The 19,329-nt window shown below is 38.2% G+C and overlaps 1 protein-coding gene across 2 annotated transcripts in view; it reads right to left on the bottom strand.

The window, feature by feature from the left end:
- Positions 1-19,329, bottom strand: part of LOC113914199 (tubulin-specific chaperone cofactor E-like protein) — a 177,291-nt gene that overhangs the window by 77,496 nt on the left and 80,466 nt on the right. Inside the window, exon 8 of one of the 2 annotated variants that reach the window (XM_027580938.1) lies at positions 5,999-10,074. The exons of the other annotated variant lie outside the window; for it this stretch is intronic. Within the exon in view, the coding sequence (XP_027436739.1) occupies positions 9,756-10,074 (319 nt within the window). The 3' untranslated portion in view covers positions 5,999-9,755. Of the gene's footprint in view, positions 1-5,998; positions 10,075-19,329 lie in introns of those variants that run through there. 2 annotated transcript variants of the gene reach the window in all.

Here is a 19,329-nt window from a genome sequence, read left to right as displayed (position 1 = left end):
GTGGTTACCTCTAAGGCTATACTTACATTCTCCCTGAAAAATGGTAGTTATCCATAGCAGGATCCTTGAAATGGATGAGGTCATGTGGAAGCAGTTATGCTCCTGAAGACTTCTCCTAAACAGTAAAGACATTCAGAATGAAATGATTCTGAAGGGCATCACACATCTGGATGTTTACTTCTCTTACTGCCTTGGAATCCTCATTCTTAGATATCTAGATTAACGTTCATAAAATGGGATGCTCGCGTAGTCTGTTGGGTTTTAATTTTTTCTGAATTAAAAAAATTAAAATTTAATTGAAGTATAGTTGACATATAATATTAAATTAGTTTCAGGTGTACAACATGGTGATTCAACTATTATATACATTACAAAATGCTCACCACGATAAGAATATTACAATATCCTTGACTATATTCCCTATGCTGTACTTTCAATCTCTGTGACTTATTTATTTTATAATTGAATGTGTGTACCTCCTAATCACCTTCACCCCTTTCATCCATCCCCTCTCCTTTGGCAACTACCAATTTGTTCTCTGTATTTATTTATTTAATTTTAAAGATATCATTTATTTATTTGAGATACACAGAGAGAAAGAGCAAGAGCAGTGGGAGAGACAGAGGGAGAGGGATAAGCAGACTCCCTGCTGAGCAGGGAGCTCAATGCAGGGATCCATCCCAGGACCCTGGGATCATGACCTGAGCACCCAGGTGCCCCTGTTCTCTGTATTTATGAGTCTGTTTCTCTCTCTCTCTGTTTTTGTTGCTTGTTTGTTTTTTTAGATTCCACATATAAGTGAAATCATATGGTATTTGTCTTTCTCTGTCTTATTTCACTTAGCATAATACCCTCTAAGTCTATCCATGCTGTCATGAATGGCAAGTTTTTCCTTTTTTATGGTTGAGTAATATTCCACTATGTATACACACCACATCTTTATTCATTCATCTATCAATGGGCATTTAAGTTGCTCCCATATCTTGGCTATTGTAAATAATGCTGCAATAAGCATGTATCTTTTTGAATAAGTGTTTTTGTTTTCTTCGGGTAAATACTCAGAAGTGGAGTTACTGAATCCTATGGTACTTCTATTTTTAGTTTTCTGAGGAAGCTCCATACTGTTTTCCAGACTGGCTGTACCAGTTTGCATTCCCACCAACAGTGCATGAGGGTTCCCTTTTCTCCACATGCTCACCAACACTTGTTACTTCTTGTATTTTTGATACAAGCCATTCAGTTTTTTTTAAGATTTTATTTATTTATTTGACAGAGAGAGAATGAGAGATAGAGAGCACGAGAGGGAAGAGGGTCAGAGGGAGAAGCAGACTCCCTGCTGAGCAGGGAGCCCGATATGGGACTCGATCCCGGGACTCCAGGATCATGACCTGAGCCGAAGGCAGTCGCTTAACCAACTGAGCCACCCAGGCGCCCCTAGTTTTGTTTCTTAAAAGTAAAAAAAAAAAAAAAAAAACACACCTGATGTAAAAATTTTTTCACATATATTAGTATCATGGTAATAATCACTTAACTGCAAGCTGAAAACATCAGGAGTTCAAATTGTAGCACAAATGATCTGGAATCTGTTTTTTAAAGAATTAATATTATTTGCCTTTAAGGATTATTTCTTTTTTGGGCTGGCCTTATTCATTCTAGACCCTGAGCTTGGACTAAGCTAAGAAATAAGGCTTAATTATACGAAAAATGGCATTGGCTCTTTGAAAACCACACTGAATGACATTAATGTTTATTAACTAATCAGCAAGATTTTCTAGATCTAAGATCTAATAAAAGATGGTCATCTCTGAAATCCAAATAAGCATTCAAAGATATTTTCTGAAAGCAACTTTAGCATCTGTATCTAGCCAAGGAGTTTGGAATAGTTAATTCCAAGGAGACCCATATAATCAAAAAAGCTCACAATTGACATTATTCTAACATCCTTGCCAGCACATTAGCAATAAAGCTGGAAAGGGTGGGGGGTGCAGACACACTATATTCCCTATTCACCACGTAGTACCAAGTAGTTCCTCTAAAAGAATTTCACTGATCTGTAAGAAGCAGCTCTGATCAAAGCTTCCTGTAGACAATAAGCACAGGGTATCAGGGCTATTAATCCATCACTTTTCAAGAGCACTCAGCTGAAACAAATGCTCATACATTGTTACGGATAAATAATACATATACCTTCTCCTGCAGAGGGGAAATCTCACCAATGATTAAAAATTAAATTCCAGAGGAAAGATGGTTCATAAGATAGACAATGTGCATGGCTCATGCACATCTATGTGTTGAATTCAGGTGCCAAGCTTTGCATGCCTAATTGGGAAGGACCCTACCTTAGTTGCACAAACCAGCATTCATACATCAAGAACAAGATCAGTAGTCTTTGACTTTGCAGGGATGTGACAAATAATAAAGCCAGGGGAAAAAAATTCTTTTTATGTATCTCTCATGGAGAACAATTTGGCAATATCTACCCAAATTGTAAACACTTTGACCTTTTGATCCAATGATCCCACTTCTAAAAATGTATTCTATAGATTCATTTCAAATATGAACATATGCTGTTTACTGCAGCAAATTGAACATAGGAAATAAAAGAGAGGGAGATTGGGATGGAGGGAAGGAGAGAGGAAGGGAGGGAGAAGAAAAACTCAAATGTCTATCAATGAGGTTTGAGTCAAACAAATTATAAATTATGTCTATAAATGGAACATTATATATTATATTGCAAACAAAGGATAGTGTGATTCCCTGTATACTGCTATGGAGAGATCTCCAAGATATATTTCAAGTGAAAAAAGCAAGGCGCATGTTAGTGTATAATATGCTAACTTTGCTGTATAAAAGGGGAACAATATATATTATTTGCTATTATTTGTGTGAACTCTGGAAAGACACATAAGAAACCAATAAAAGGTGAAGGACAGGGAGTTAGAGTGGGATTTTCCAATGTATATCATCTTTACGTTGTTTGATTTTTTTGAAGCATGTGAATATTTTTTATTTAGAAAATAAATTCAAATGGTTTTTGAAGAGACTTCTTTTTGCCAACAAATTGAAAATCAAACCAAACAAAATTTTAACACAGCCAAAGCAATTCATAATGTCCCGTTTCTACTCTTTAATAGTGGAGTAAATCTTACATCTGCCCTCAAATATATCAGATATTTCAGAAAACATTTTTTTCTCTTTTGTCTGTATTTTTTGATGTCTGCCTCCTCTTATTCTCATTTGCTTAACACCTTAATTGTATTACTTACAGTGACTACGAAGCATTCAAGGATGAAGAGTCTGTGTAAGACCTGACAAACTGAAATTGCATTGTAATTTTTTTGGCAGATCTAGATCTTGCAGACCATAATAGATAGCCTGTCTCCTCTATTTTGTAAGCAACATTTATATTCTTCACAAGGCGCTCACTTACATTTTAAGGAGGAACAATAGCAGTGACAGTCTCATCCTTTCCTGTAACAAAACATTTGCAACAGTTCGCAATTATAAAACCTTTTTCCCTCTATATATACCCATTTTAAGTCTGCTTAAACACTCTTGCCTCTGACAGAAGTCTGAGTCTGAGCTGAGTGACCTCTCTCACCTCTGACTGTTTACTGAAACAAAGTTTTAAGGCTCTAGAATGTCCTTATGTTACAAACCAAATTCTCCGTTTTCTTGCATATTATTGTCTCATTTATTCTTGTCAACAGCACCCATCACAAGTGTTCAAGTGGCACGTAAGAGGGGCAGGGAGGACAGTAGGTACATACCAATGGTCATCTCACAATTTTGCACATGGCCTGAGGACAAATTCCAATTTGGATTTAGAGCCATCAGCCACATCAGTGACTTTGTTATAGAGCAAGTCAATTTAGCAAATGGATATTGAGGAACATCTCGTTTTAATGAGACTTAAAGACTGACAATAAAGGTGTGTGTGTGTGTGCGTGTAGGGTTATGGAGAATTTTAGCAGCAAGTACTACATAATAGATGTCAAATGCCTGGATTCCCCAGCCAAATTCCTTGGGTTTGAATCCTGGCTCTGCGACCCAACTGTGTGACTTTTGGCAAGTTACTTAACCCATCCGTGTCTCAATCTCTTCACTAGTAAGAAGATGGCGATAGCAACAGTGCTAACCTCATAGGGATGTCATGAAGACCAAATGGGTTTACTATAGGTGGAGCATCTAGAATGGGTCCTGGTTGATAATAAATGCTCATTAATAGTGTTTACAAGAAACGTGAGAAACACACATGGTAAGCTTGGACCCCTGGCAAGGATTCATACAACCAGCAACTCTATCCACTTATGGTTTTCCTTCCTCCTGGGTTATGAGTTTGTTACTCCCCTCTTAATATGTGTGCCTTCAAATAGAGTGCAAGCAAATTATTCAGGTGCCTAAGCCACACTGAAGAAAAGCATCAGACAAAACATTAAACAGTTATTAGTAATTCTTATTTTAAGAACTGATTTCCTTTCTTTAGTTTGCTCTGTTAGGATCAATTATTATTTAGGTCACCGTTTCAGTGTTTTGAAATATAGTTGTAAAAAGGCCACTGACTCAGCAGAATAATGCTAAACTGTATTAGTAAAAACCCCCAGTTGTGTTGTTCTATTTAGTTCAGAGTAAGGTGGGAGGCTAGCACAAGAACCTCTTCTGTATATATTCATATATATGTAGGCAAATATATGTATTTGACCATTTTAATAGATGTGTGTTAGAACAAAAAAGCTAAAGATTTCCAGTGTTAGTTTCAAATTTTTCAAGGAGAGGAATAAAAAATTCATCATACTTTAATCATGGATTAACTCAGTTCCTAAATCCTGGTGACATTAAAAAGTTAAAAGTAGATGGGGGTGCCTGGGTATCAGTTGGTTAAGCGTCTGCCTTCAGCTCAGGTCATGATCCCAGGGTCCTGGGATGGAGCTCCGAGTCCTATCTCCCTTTTCAGCAGGGACCCTGCTTCTCCTTCTGGCTTCGCCTCTCTCTGATGAATAAATAAAATCTTAAAAAAAAGTTAAAAGTGTATGAAATGACCTATACAGGTTATAAAAGTTATCTGGCTGAATTTGAGCTCTAAACTAAGTTGGAGACCACAGATAACTAACTTCCTTTCCAGAGGAGAGTTGGAAAGAGAAAGTGACTTCATTTCTTTCTTTTTTTTTTTTTTTGAGAAAGTGACTTCATTTCTTGAAGGTTAACTTTCTTGATTTACATGCATTCTAGTAACTGGTGGGAGTCATAGTATCTTTCAGTCCAGTGGGTACTGGATGTCTTGACATATGTCTACTTTGTAAGTATACTCGGAGAGGCTCACAATAAATATTAACTAAATAGCATTTAGTATAGAAGTTAAAAGTATACTCTTTGAAATTTGAGTAAGAGGCAGAAATATTTAAACAGATCATGATACTCACACCCTTCTGGAGCACTGAGAGAGAAGTTAATGGACTCTGTCTTCTAAATACAGAAATATAGTACAGTTCTTGGACCTTCATTCTTGATATAAGGTTAACTCATTACAGCTTACCAAGAAATTATTGACAAGTGGGTAGGGGTTAAGTGTCCAAAACTAATTCTTACAGAAAATTATTTTCTGAAGGCACAAAAGTGTCGCTTGAAAGAAATGTAAATTTTTAGTGCATTAAATTGAGGTTTTCATCCTTACTCAAAAAAGAGGATGCCAAGTATCTCAAAGGGAGGTCGTTATCCTTAAAAGGATAAAAAGGAATTATCAACTACATGTTACAAGTATAAGAATTTGCTAACACAAAAGCAATGACACGCTTCCTACAAATCTTTGTTTTGCAGTTTTCATTTCTAACTGGCGAAATTCCAATGAAATTTGTCAAAATGGTCCAAGTCTTCCCAGCTTCGGCCAATTCCCCAGAAGACTCAACCACAGCAGTGATGTCAACCTTTAGCTATATAAAAATAAGCACGTATCTTGACCCCAGAACTCCAGAAAAAATCAGAACACAAAGAGAAAGTGGACTTGGATTTTTAATTTTTTTTAAAGATTATCTCTATATATATATATGTATTAATAAAAAGTGCAAAGAATAGACCTTCATGTTTAAATTATACTCTAAAATAAAATATATATTTCCATTAGCTGCAGGAGACAACTGGCAAGTAAAGAGCCTGAGAGAACCCAGTCCCTCTCCATCACTACAATGGACATATTATAGTAAAGGAAGCACCTATGAAAAATAGAGTGTTCGCAACACATCTGGTAACACAGATAGCTTTTGGGGGTACTGGAAAGCAGTTTGTTTTGCGTTTTCAATCTAACATGAAATGTAGGGAAAAATCAAAATTCATAAACAGAAATGACATTGCTTAGAACAATCTATTATTTTGTATTCCTGTTTTATGTGCCCTAGAGCCCAGCACTTGCCACGGAGCAAGTCATGCTCACACGTGCATTAGGAAGAGCCATCAGCGGCGTGCCTCAGATGGGGGTCAGTTCCTTGCGCAACCAGTGTTCTCTGGTCGAGACACTGCTGACTTAGCAACAGAGCTGAAACATCTGGTGAGGATTGAACTTGCATTTCTTTAAGTGAACAAAGTTTTAGGACATAGCATCGTAACATGTGGCTCTGTTACACATAGCTCATGTTTTGGGCTTCTTTTCACCCAAAGGTCTTCAAGAAACAAGGCGTTGTAGGATATCTGCTGCTTTCTTATGTGTTTATGGACATGGTGGCAATAGGTTGCAGAAACAATAGAAACTTTTAATAATAATAATAATAATAATAATAATAATAATAATCCTAAAAGACACGGGACTCTAAACTTTTTTTCCCTCCTTTAAAGCAATCTGGGATATTTCAACAATTCCATTTCGAAAGCTGATTTCTGTTGTGACTTCGGCAGCTACATGTGGGCACAGAGGATCCCTTGGTTTTGATCTGGCTTTCTTCTATTACTCCTTTCCTTTTTCTCCACTGAAAAGAATTTCTATTTTAGAAAAGATATGTTTTATACACTGTGCCTGCAGCAACATATCTGTAATACTGGCTCTGACAGCGTGTTGCCTTATAAATGCCAATAATAGGCTCTCGCTATATGTGGATGAAGTCAATATTAAAATACAGAGAAGTTGTGGCCATCTATTATGCATAACTTTTAGACTCAAAGGTCCATGGTCTCGTGTCTCCTTCTTTTTGGCCTGTTACAAAAATAATTTGGGTTACAAGTGTCTACACAGCACCAATTTTATTTCAAAAGCAGCATCTTTACTCAGCCGCCCAAATAAATCTACAAGTACACATGCTCAAATAGCTTTTCTCTTTTACTTCTGTTCTGTAGCTCTAAAAGACCGGTAATTGCATTAGACTTTGTCTCAATCAAAAATTGTTCAGCAATTATTAAAACCATCAATTACAATGCCCTAAAAATACCCACATCCACTGAATTTGATGAGACATTCCCCTGACATGCAACTGTATAATAGAGGAATTATCCTGCAGTTGATGGACGCTGTGTTCTGTCATAACAGAAGAAACAGGTCTCTAATAGTAAAAAAGCATTTCATAAAACTTTGTCATATATAAAATATCTTATTAATTGTGACCATTCCACTTATGATTAAAGCACAACCCAAGTGTTTGCTCTGCCTTCTGCTGTGGGACAATCAGGGGTCATACTACCTCAAAAAATAAGAGTGCATCTGTTTCCCAGGCTGACAAAAGGGACAGGCTCAATTACACAGTTTCTCTCTCAAACTCGTCTGCACTCATGCACACATACACAAAGCACCCACAGTTTTTATCTTTATGACACTGCTTCCACACTTTTTTCCAACTTCCAAAAATCTGTCAGGAAAATGTGATTGCAAAATAATTATTCTCGTCTCTACCCAGCCTGGATCTCCAGTGCTCAGTCTTAGGATTTTGAAAGATCAAGTCGGCAGCAGAAGGAGAACAGGCTTCATTCATCTTTCTCAAACCCTTTGGTTTCCACCTTTAACGTTACAGTGAATGAAGACTTGACTCAGTAAGCCTGGGTCAAAGGCTTTACAGATTCTGAACCTGAAGTGCATTAAGAGAATAAACATCTGCTGTTATGGCATAGGAAAAATTTAAAAATAGCAATAATAATCACAACTCTGCAGAAGTGAAGAATTTACAAGAGTTATCTAAAAATTTCGTTACGAAATTAAAGAATTTTGTAGGAGCGGTGGAATCCTATAACAAGGTCAAAAGGTCAAATGCAATCAGATAATGATTACATTCTTGGAAAAAATACTTCATGTGCACATCGCCTGCCCTTAATGATGCCAAGTCTTCCCCCAGTCTCCCATCTGTAAACACCGTGGACCAAGAAAGACACCTATCACAGAAAGGGGTAAACCTGATTAACAAAGGAGTACAAGAACAAATGCAAAGATTTCAGGGCAGGTGAGGAACTGGCTTTTAAAGAAAAGTGCTTTAAATATGCTTCTGCAAAAAATATGACTTGGAGGCAATGCTGAAGTTTTGACACTTAGACTTTACTCATAGATTAGGCAGAGTTGTTCTTCGGGAGGGGCAGCTAAGTTGAAATGTAAAACAAAAAGAACTGTCCAATTACGACATCACAGAATCCCAGGGAAGAACTGGGAATCAGAACTCCCTTTGATTAAGCTTTCCCACTTGTAATGCAAAGTGCAAGAGCCAGGGCTTCAAATGACGACACGGGCAGGAAGGTCACAACTCGCTTTCTCCTGGATGGCTGGACTTCTCTCCCACTCTACTCCCTCACACGCACCAAGGACAGTCGGCTCTCTAACTCCCAGCTCTCCAGGCACATGTATCCTTTACTCTCCTGGGTCCCTCAGAAAGTCAGGCCTCTAGTCCCAGTGGTTTAGAGTAATTAGAAAGACAGCTAGAGATGAGGAAATACATTGGACAAGCAAGAATAAAAGAACTGGGGCACGTGACACGTTTTGGTTTATGGAAGTGGGGGTGGGCGTCAGGTGTGCAGGACGCAGACACGGGCCTGGGTACGTACAGGGGGCCAGGCTGCTCAGCCTGTGCTGACAGGGCAGCAGCGAGTCTTCCCGGGGTTTTAACTCTCCGTCGGCTCCTCTTCAAGATCCTAACAGAGTTCCAGGTTCTCACGGAATACCTGAGAATTCAGAATCAGGTTGAAAATGCTTAAAGCACTACAATTACTTCAAAAGGGAGAAATGAAAAAATTGCCCACACTGAGAAATGAGAAGTTACTTATGGGCAGGATAAAACTATTAGGTGAACACGTGCTGACATCAGTCAAAATGAAAAACTGAACCACAACAGGAAAGGAGGGAGAGAGGGAGGGACAACGCAAGAACTGGGGGAGAGAAGTGCTGGACCTTCCTTTCAAGCTCCCTGCTCCCGATTTAAATCCCACAAGTTGCCCTTCTGAGGGGGGACACTGTTCACGCTATCTTCACAAATATACCTAAATGGTCATGATAACCAAGCGGTAGACACAGCCCAGTGAACACAGTAAGAAGTCGGTGATTTCTTGGTCATCTTTCATGAGGGAGGGCACATGGACTGGAGATGTGGCCAATTCTGCTGGCTGAGCTGAAGAAATCTGTGGTAGAAAATACCAAAAACAGCCCCCTACCCATCCTAGAGGGAAAAAAATATACAACCCCCCCCAGAAACCTAAACAAAACAAAACAAAAACAACTTTCTCCCTCCTAAAGGAAACCACATTGGAAACAAATGCCCTGCAAGAAGTCCTTATGTATGTGTTTTTTACAAGGCTGGTCGAGGTTATTTTGTTTTGGATTCCACATAAATTTTATCTCCATCCCTAATGCCAAAAGAATGCAGTGCCCGAGAGCTATACTTCATTTCCTCTGGGCCAAAGGGTGCTTCATGGTCAAAATAGTAGAGAAGCATGTTGCTTGTGGGTAACTGCACTAGAGTTTTTAATTGTTTCTTTAGTTCTGCAACTGTCTGGTCCAGACGAATGCTCATTTCTTCCACCTGATCGTTAAAGTGGACTTCTACTTTCGCACTGCTCTGGGGTCTTAGGTCCACTTCTGCCAAAGGCTCCAACTTCCCATATTTTGTAATCAGTTCATGATACCTAGAAGGATAAAAAAACAGTGTCAGCTTAAGCCACCAGCACATGAACTACGAACTTCTTCAGAACTCCAGTAAATGACACTGCTACAGCCCTATACTAATATCATCTCCATCTATCTATTTGCCTGATGAACTATTTGTGTATCTGTGATCTCATAGGTTGCTCTTTTGAGGCCACAATAAAACCACCTTCTTGTGGACAGGAGAAGAGTTTGTCCTAAAGATGGTCACCATGCCTGCTGTTAATCGTTATAGAAGAATAGACTTAGGGAGGAAAGGAGAACCTAGAAAAGTAGACACCACAGGATTACAGAGAGAAGTCTAATAACTCTGTAGAACTTGCTTTCTTGGGTGTCATCATCAAAGGCATATATCTAAGCACATGTTCCTTGGTGACAGATGGGAAGATGGAAGGAAGATGGCCAGTTTCTGACCATCCGAGAAGACAACTTACAAACAACAACAAAAAATCTAGTTGTATGTGAGCTGTTAATCCAGCTTTTTCAGTGATGCTTTATTTGAATGTTCCAGTGTAGTCTCATTGGCTATAATATAAGGTCTTTGTAGAAGAGTGAAGAATACAGTCTTGTGGGGTGCCTCAGTGGCTCAGTCTGTTGAGTGTCCGGCTCTTGATTTCTGCTCAGGTCATGATCTCAGGGCCATTAGATCGAGCCCACTGTCAGGCTTCATGCTGGGTGGAGAAGGCTGCTTGAGATTCCTTTTCCCCTTCTCCCTCTGCCTCCCCGCCACCCCCCAAATAAATAAATAAATCTTAAAAAAAAAAGAATACAATTTTGTGAAAAAGTGGTAAATGGCAAACGAGGAATACAAGTTCCTTGATCAAGGCAGGAATAAAACGCAGAAGATACCAAGAGGAAAGTGAGTTATAGAGGTGAAACTAGGGCCCACAAGGTCAAATTTCCCACGTGGAAAATCCTGTCTCCACTGCCAGCCTTGGAGGATCTAGGTCTGATTTTACCGAGAAAGCTGAGCAATTTTCCATAAATCAGAGAAGGAAAAAATGATGAGAAGACCTGATTATCAGCTTTATTATAACCAAGAAATCCTGAGGTTAATTCGGGATCAGAATACAATGGTCATGCAAGATTATTCCCCCACCCTACTTTTGGCTTTAACTCAGTTTAAGTCAGTGTTAAAAGTTTGGTAGGAATATTAAAGATGGAGGAAGACATGTGTGGGTAAGGAGGGAGGGAACCGTTTTCAGTAAAGGGGGCAACAGGATATGGTAAAATGATCCTGGCTTTGGAGTCAGAAGATCTGACTTCAGAGTCTTGACCCCATCTTACAACCGGCTGTGTGACTCATCAAATCCATCTCTTTGTATCTCAGTTTCCTCATTAGTAAAACGGATTAAAAAGTCTGCCCTTCCTACCTTACAAAACAGTCAAGAGAATTATATAACATAATAGATGAGTAAGTACTTTGTAAATTCCAAGTCTGTATACAAATAAAAAATAAACACGACACGCCTATTCTGGAATTTACATTATTAAAATACACATACCCCTTCAGAAAATAAATGATTGAAATCTATTTAGAACTTCTTTGAAAAGATGGTGCTATGATAAAACAGATTACAGAATCTTCTTCTCCCGGAACTTGTGTCAAAAACAGTATCTTTTAAAAGGGTAAAAATGTTACCAGCAACAATTAACAAAAGAAGAGAGGGAATAACCTTATTATGATAGGCTTTATTTAAAAGGAACCAGAAGCTGTGTACTATGTGGTTCTGCTAAGCAAAGATCCTAATCCAACCCCCAGAATCCACTATGGAGGAAGAAGATAAAGAGCAAATTCCCGAGTGTGCTAACACTTCCCAATTTAGAGAAAATGGGGCTGAAGGGCTAAGGAGTGAGCCAGGAGAAAGCCTGAGGAAACACTTTGGGGACTAGAAGCCTCTATGTCCCACTACCAGTATGTCGGGATTCTTAGCAAAGGTGAACAAAACAAAACAAGCCCAAAAAGCAAAAGCCTCACCAGGACTTGAAATTTTCCGAACTGAAAGAATGAAAGGATTCAAACTCTAAGGGTATCTTTCCCTACCCCTATCTCCTACTATATGTCTTCAAACAAGTGAAACTAGGCTATGATAATTTCACAAAATCTTAGAAAAGACAGCAGGGGTCAAATAGAAGGTGAACCCAACTCCAGAGATGTTTTCCCTTCAGACTACAGAAAAGTCGAATTGTAACATCCCAGCTCTCAAACTCTGCCTCAGAGGGACAAAAGAAACAATGGTGAAGGGGTCAAGGAGAGTTTACTTATACTATGTTTCAGTAAAGAGATGGTCTGGAGAGCGGTGCCCACTTTTAAGCATAAGCGAGGAGACAAAATAGCAACTAAACACATAACTGCAGCAAAAGGAATAAAAGAAAGAAACACACAGTAAGTAAAATGCAGAGGCAGAACTCAATCTGAAAGAAAAAATAATTGAAGGCAGGCTGTCCAGAATTTATTAAGTGCATGAATTTAATAAAACAAGAGCTCAAAGACAAATGATAAACCGAAGGACATGAAAAGACAGATCGCAGATGAAACAAATTGAGGAACACAACAATGCCACGGCCGACAAAATAAATGAATTAGAAAGTGTGATCCAGGAATAGTAACCTTGCCAAGTTTTGTTCAGAAAGAAATTTAAAAGCCAACTATTCTGAAACAAGAAGAACTTAGGGAATAGGGCACCCATGCTTCCTTCTGAAAAAGGAAAACTCTGCTCAACATTGAGATTAAAGAACTAGTGATAAGTCCTAAATCTATTTAATATAAAACTAAAACTTACAATAATCATTATATAATTCTAGACTTATTTATATTTGGCACTATGGCCAACTGAATTAATCTCAACCACAAACAGATTTGTACACAAAATTATGACCCACAGGCAGAAACTGGCCTACTTGCTACAACTGGCCAAGTCCATCTACAAATTAAATGGTGTCCTATAAATTAGGACACCAAGGTCCCATAGTTTTCTCAAATTGACACATCCAGAAATAATTCATTGTCACTCCCCAACCATCTCTTCCAGTCTTTCTTATGTTAGTAAATGGCATCAGGAATGACTGACTCATCCTAGCCTAGAGCTGGACAGTCATCCTGATTCCTTCCTATCTCTCTTTTCCACCTGTTTGATCCAAATCAATTGCCATGTGCTAACAATTCGATTCCCAAATATTTCCTCAATCTATGTGCACCTCTCTTGCCCACTTGTAGTCTTGTAAATTCAAGCCACTGTCATTAATAACCTGGAGTGCTAGAACATTCTGTAGATGAGCTTCCTCAGGATCTGTTCCAGCTTCCTCTGGAATACCTTCCTCCCATACTGCCGAGACTGGGAAGGTAAAAACGGCATTTTCCACACTTATTTGCAGGTGAGACTTGGCTTCTATCAGTTACATTCAGCAGCCCTGGGGACAGATATAATGGATCTAGCCGATGGTGTGGGCATGGTTTGGGTATAGGCTCCCCAATTACCAAACTGCAGTTCAAACACTGTGTTCCTGGAGTTAAGACCCCTGGCAGCAGTTTGCTGAACCCCCAGATCACAGCTTAGCTGGTGTGATCCAGTACCAGGGACAGCAGCTTCATGAGTTTCTCCTTATCTGATCCTACCAGAGGCAGCAGTGCCATTGGTGGGCCTGTTCTGTGGTAGCATTTGAAGGCAATCCTAGCAACACAGCCCTTCCAAAATTTTTTGTTAAGCACCTACTCCCTGTATTAAATTCCTTTCTTCTTAACATAGCTAGCATGACTTCTGTTATCTATAACCAAATCCCAAATGATACTCCTTCCAAAGGTTTCCCATAACTTCAGAGTGGCCCCACACTGACCCTTGTCTACATTACAGCCAAATTGACTGTTATAAAACACAAATGTGACCACATCACTCCTCTACTGAAAATCATGCAAAGCCCATCAGAATAAAGCCTGAACGCTATCATGATTGTGGAAGGCAGAATTTTGGCCCCCACGATCTTCATCCCCTGGTGCTATTCTCAAAATTATATAATACTGCACTGTTGACCTTAAGATAGGGAGATTCACTGAATGGGACTAATCTAATCATACCAACTGTTAAAAGCAGAGAAGCTTCTCCAGGCAGCAGCAGAAGAGGAAGTCAGAGAGATTCTAAGCATGAGAGAATTTGCTATATCATTGCTGGCTTGAAGATGAAGGTGGCCACATGGAAAGCAGGAGAAAGTACAGAATTCTCCCACCATCCTGAATGAGCCCGCAAGGTGATTCTTCACCAGAGCCTTCAATAATGAACACAGCCCTGCTAACCCCTTGATTTTGGCCTTGTGGGACCCTAAGCAGAGAACCCAGTTAAGCCACATTGTGCCCATACTTCTGACCCACAGAAACCATGACATAATAAGTAGGTATTGTTTTAAACCACTAAGTTTAGGGTAATTTGTTATAGCAGCAATAGAAAACTAAGTGACCTATAAAAGGCCCTTCATTATTTGGTTCCTTCATAACTTTCCATCCTTATTTTGTATCATAAACATTACCACTTCTGCACCTGCCTTTCCACTTGTTTAAATCTTAAAACCAATGTTTATTTATTAATTTGCAGGTAAAGCCAATAGACTTTTGTATATGGATAACAGTTTTGATATGGGCTATAACAAATATTCATTCTTTATTCTATAAAAATGAAGGAAAATATCAGAATTGTGTATCACTATACACACTAAATATGCTCCCTTAAAAGTTACATAAGTAAAAAGTATTACCTTTTTTTTAGAGGGTGGGGAGGGGCAGAGGAACAGGGAGAGAGAGAATCTTAAATAGGCCTGAAAGGGGTTTGATCTCACGACCCCAAGACTATGACCTGAGCTAAAGTCAAGAGTTGGACGTTTAACCAACTGAGCCACCCAGGAGCCCCTAAAAAGCATGAAAGTACGATTTTAGGATAATATGTTTAATCCCCATTTTCTTATTTTGTATTATCTTTAGGCAGGGCAGATCAGTAAATATAAGAAATCATGATTCTACAAAATGCCCGGTAAATTTCAGGAACCAAATTTTTCCTAGTCTTCCAGTTTAGGTATTTTATTCATTATTCAACAGTCTATCCAAGCTGAACTACAGCTGCAGACTTGGTATTATCTGAGCTTTTATCATCAGCCCCAAAGCTACAGTCTTGAGAGGTAAATGGTTTCTGATGACTAAGTATTCTTTAAAACGAGTAATCTTGATTTATATTAATATTTTCAATCAGTACTTCTATCTGATTGAGAAGTACTGATTAAGAATATTAAACACATTCCACCATGACCTTCTAACAGAAAATGACCAATCTCAAGAGAAATAAAATTTACCACACACGGCATAAAGACCAACATGACCACATGAGCAACTGAGAATGATAAACGGAAACCAAACGCGAGGTGTAAACGGAAACCAAACGCGAGGTGCAACCTTGTGAAGACTACTACAGGCAAACTGGCATTGTAGTTTTTTCTTTCTTCCTATTAAAGAAAAACACCCACTGAGAGAACAGTTCCAATTTTAAGGGTCTTTGAATCACAAGCAGTTAGATAACAGCCTGTTGGTAAAGTGGGGTTGAAGGTGGCACTGACAAAGAGGGGGATGGGGAATGGAGCCAACCTTAGTGGAGCAAGAGTAGCTCTGCTTCCAGGGCACAAAGGCAAGCCCTCACACACGAGGGGCTCCTGGGACATGGCACACCTGCCTGATGTGATAGACACATGAGCAGATTTCAGTAGCATGACAGTCAGGCTGAGAGAGGTACTCCCCTTCTTCCTATAGCCCATTTTCATTCTTGATTCCTAAGATACTTGAGAGCATTTCCTCAATCACAATTCAGTCACAGGTCTATGACTCTAGAATAAATGAAGACTTGACACACTACTTAGACTGCATTTCTTACCATAAATCTTAGTCTGAGGGTGAATTTAGAATAAAACCTAAAACTCAAAGATGGATGGAGACAAAAGATTAACTCATTCTCAGTTCTGAATAGCCTTATAAACTAAATAATACAAACAGTAAATATTTTATATAATATTTAGGAAGCTGGAGAACTAAAGTAAGCTTTAGTTTACTAAGCCCCTAAAAGACCAGGGGCTTTTAGGCAGCAGAAAGCTTCCACATTTGGACTTCCAGTTTCCATTTCCATAAATGGTATAGCTACAATCTCAAGGAACATCCTAGAGAAAAGTGATGGGATTTACATTTTATGCAGGTGTCTGTACCGCAATGGAACAATAAGTATCTGGCCCTTACAACTGCCTAGAGGTATACTCAAATGTTGCCTATAGAGTAGTCATAAGCTAACAATTCTGTTAATATATTGTTCCTCAAATGCAGACCCATATTGAACCAACTGGAGTCTTTATTTTAAATAAGATCATCTTACTCCAAAATAAATACCTAATACATACATCTCTCTCTTTAAGGAATGTGACAAAACATGAAAAATCTCTGATGGTTCATTTGTTTTGGTTGAACCAAATCACTTAAGTATAACTAGAAGAAAAACATTCATTTAGTTTACTTCGTTTCCCAAGGCATTATGAAGGATTACAAATATTTTCCACACATCTGATTGCTGTTATTTAATCTCTCTTGCTATGGTATGCTTCCTCTCATTTTGATATGGTGTCATATCATGGCATATCAGAGAAATCTCCTTAACATTTTACAACTGGGCTTTCACATACTGCTGAAACAGTTTTCTCAAGGTCACCAATATACTACTTACTAAAACACATAAACATCACATCTTAGACACAGAAACGACCTTAGAGATCATCTACTACATATTTTACAGATGTAGTAATTGGGACCAGTTTGTTAAACCGAAGTCTAGTAGCTGGTGAGTAGAGGGTGGAAGGCTCTCAGACCATTGTTCTGTCTTGGTTCTCATCACTTCAGTGGTTTGCTAGAGAAATGAATACTGTTCTAGAAATTCTCTTCTTTCTACATTTCAAATGCCCCTTTTCAATCTCTCTTTATGGGTTCTCATTCCTCTTTTGACCATCTACACTTGGGTAGTTCTCAAGATTCCTTCCTGGATTCTCCTTCCTTTTCTCTTTATAATCTTCCACCACAGATCTCATTTTCTTACTTAGCTTAAGCCATAGATATTTTCCCACTTGTCTTCTTCAAGCTTCTGTATTTCACCTACCTCCAGGAATGTTTATTCTCACATTTCATACATAGCAAAGTATCTTGAATTGAACTTGGTACTTTTCATATAGTATTTCATCAAGGCTTAAGTCACAGAATTTGTTTCAACTCACTGTTTCTTAAACTCAAGTACTGCCAAAATTACCTCATGAATGGATAAACAGAATGGATAATCGAATACTATACAGCAGTTAAAAGAATTATTTTGATCAATATTTATCAGTATGATTAGGATTTTGATCAAAATGACTCCATAAATTCACATTTGAATACACTTCTGCTGCAAACATAGAGTAAAATGGATAAAATATGAAAGGTTGAGTCCCAAAAAGAAGACATAGAACAGGCTCAAAAATAATAGACATTTCTATGGACCAGACACAGAAAAGAAATACAAAGCACATAACTAACCACAGAACCACTGGACTCTAAATCCAAAGCAGGCAATGGCAGTCAGGAGCTAAAGTCCTGTTAGGCAAAGAAGATTAAAAGATTAAAAGAGTCAGTTTCACTGCATGAAGCAGGGGTAGGGTTGGAGGGATGTGAGGCTGGACATAAAATAAGAATGCAAAAAACTGCTGCAGATCCACTGCCTAGGGCTACCTCTTTAGAGCAAAGAATTTAGATAAAAGAAGGAAAAAGATAGCTCTACCAGCAGGAATTGCATTAAATCACCTGCTGCCTATGTGGATACATAGTATGTACTAACTGCAATTACCGTGGGATAGGAGTCTGGGGAGTTAGTTAGAGACAACTGCAAAGTCATTAGATAGGGAGAGGTAAATTCGAACAGGAAGTGTGTATGTACCTAACAACACAGCTCTAGATGTGTATGTACCTAGCAATCTTCAGTGTGTATGTACCTAACAACACAGCTTCAAGATAATGAAGCAAAAACTGATAGAGCTGAGAGTAAAAATAAATCCATGATTACAGCTGAAGACTACAACACTCTTTTCTCAATAATTGATAGAACAAGCAGAGAGAATACTGTTAACAATATAAAAGACCTGAATTCTACTAAAAACCTGACCTGACATTTATAAAACACACTTAACAACATTAGAACACACATTTTTTTCTAGTATGTATGGAGTATTGACAAAAACAGATCATAGTCTAGGCTGAAAACATACCTCAATAGGCTTAAAAGAATTAAGATAATACAAAGTATGTTATCTTACTATGATGAAACTAAACTAGAAATCATTAACAGAAAGATAGCTGGAAAATCCCCAAGTATTTGGAAAATATACAACACACCTGTAAATAACCTATAATAGGTCAAAGAGAAAGTCACAAGGGAAATTAGAAAATAATTCTGAATTCAATGAAAATGAAAATACAATATACAAAAAAGTATAGAATGTAACTAATGCAGTGCTCAGAAGGAAATTTATATAATTAAATGTTTATAAGAGAAAGGATGGTCTCAAGACAATGATCTAAGCTTCCACCTTAAGAAGCTAGAGAAAGATCAAATTTAACCCAAAGCAAGAAAACAAGAACTAGTAAAGATATGAGTAGAAATCAGTGAAATAGGATGCAGAAAAAAACAGAAAACCAATGAAACCCAAATCTGGATTTTTAAAAGATTTTATGTACTTATTTAGAGAGAGAGAGAGAGAGAATTCACACAAACAGCAGGGAGGAGCAGAGGGAGAAGGAGAGAGAGAATCCTCAGCAGACTCCACATGGAACCTGATGCAGGCTCGATCTCATGACCCTGAGATCATGACCTGAACCGAAATCAAGAGTTGGATGCTTAAGTGACTGAGCCACCTAGGTGCCCCCAAATCTGGATCTTAAGGTGAGCAAATTTGATAAATCTCTAGCCAAACTGATCAAGAAAAGAAGATACTGAACAGAGGGACAACACTACAGACCCTATAGACATTAAAGGTTTATAATAAGTGAATATTATGAACAACTTTATGCACATAAATTCAATAACTAAGATGAAATGGATGAATTCCTGCAAAGACACAAACTACCAAAGCTCATTCAAAAGGAACAGGTAACTTGAATCATTATATCTATTAAATAAATTTAATCATAGTTGAAACTTCCA

The sequence above is a fragment of the Zalophus californianus genome, chromosome 11 (genome assembly GCF_009762305.2).
Source record: "Zalophus californianus isolate mZalCal1 chromosome 11, mZalCal1.pri.v2, whole genome shotgun sequence".
NCBI classification, from domain to species: Eukaryota; Metazoa; Chordata; class Mammalia; order Carnivora; family Otariidae; genus Zalophus; species Zalophus californianus.
The sequence above is the reverse complement of the archived record's forward strand: the minus strand, read 5'-3'. Positions and strand labels throughout refer to the sequence as shown.